This window comes from Trypanosoma theileri, assembly GCF_002087225.1.
Source record: "Trypanosoma theileri isolate Edinburgh chromosome Unknown TM35_Tth_53_V1, whole genome shotgun sequence".
Taxonomy (NCBI): Eukaryota; Euglenozoa; class Kinetoplastea; order Trypanosomatida; family Trypanosomatidae; genus Trypanosoma; species Trypanosoma theileri.
In genome coordinates, this window is record NW_021639895.1 from 50,879 (window position 1) to 52,059 (window position 1,181).

The 1,181-nt window shown below is 39.0% G+C and overlaps 1 protein-coding gene across 1 annotated transcript; it reads left to right on the forward strand.

Annotated features, from left to right (window-relative positions):
• Window positions 1–508: 508 nt before the first annotated feature.
• On the forward strand, window positions 509–1,006 carry TM35_000531230 (uncharacterized protein; the record flags this gene model as incomplete). Its single annotated transcript, XM_029030708.1, has 1 exon — window positions 509–1,006. One exon carries the CDS (start codon window positions 509–511, stop codon window positions 1,004–1,006), a length of 498 nt encoding a protein of 165 aa, XP_028878005.1.
• Window positions 1,007–1,181: the final 175 nt, after the last annotated feature.

The following is a 1,181-nucleotide window of genomic DNA, read 5'->3' on the forward strand; positions in this document are numbered from 1 at the left end:
CTTTCTGCAGAGTGAAAACAAATAATAATATATATATTTATATTCATAGTTGCTTATTAACTCTTACTCATCCATATTTCTCTGAATTGTGCGTTTGGTATGGCTGCTGGCTATGAACATAATATCTTTGTTATGGCTTTCTTGGAGGTTTTTTGTGGTGTCCTTTATTGAACTCATTATTCGATTCGTTTTTGTTTCTGTTTGGTAATTGCTGTCTGTTTTATACACTACCGTCGTCTATTAGTGTCTATTCTGTTGGTTATGTTTCTTGTTATTTATTTATTTACTCATTTGTCAAAGTAACCTAAAGCAACAAAACAATATCTTTCCAGAATGATGGTGTTACCGCGCCGTGTGTTGTATTTACTGGCTGTGCTGCTCTGCGTTGCCTGTGTGTGTGTAACGGCTGAGGGAGATCCAACTGCTGTTAGATGCGTTGCTGATTCCTCTGATATTTCGAAGTGTGGATCTGCACCCTCTCATCCTGGTGTTTTTCCTGCTCATTCTAATGGTAACAACGCTGAGTCCTCTATTTCACATGGACGTCAACTCATTTCCAATCAAGGTTCTCCTGGTGGTGCTAAGGGTCCTTCGTGCCCAGCTGGTACTAATTGTCCTGCTGCTCCTCCCGCGGCTAACACCACAACCAAAGGAACTGGCCTTAACTACACCACAGGAACTGACCTCAAGTACAACAAAAGAGCCTGAAACTGGTGGAGCTGATAATACAAATGCTGAGAATGCCAATATACCCAATAATGATGAGGAATCAAACTCAACCATCACCACCACTACAACAACAACACTTTCTCCTGAACTCACAAACAACAAGAAGGGTGATGCAGACAGCAGCAGCAGTATCAGCAGTTCTGTGTGGGTGCGTGTGCCACTACTGATTGTGGTTACACTGGCCTGTATTCTTGTGTGCTGTTTGTGGTGCTGTGGTGTGACTCAGGTCATCCTTTGTTTTCTTTTTCTCTTTTTTGCATACATCCCTACAGTCTAACTCATCTTCCACCTGTTGGGATTATATTCTTCTTTTTTGTTTCTTAATGTTAATGATATTGTTTTTGTTTTAGTGGTTTAAGTACTATCACGAATAGTCATTACTTTCAATATTACCATTACATATAATTCTTATATATATATATATACGTACTGTTAACAGTAATAATAATAAT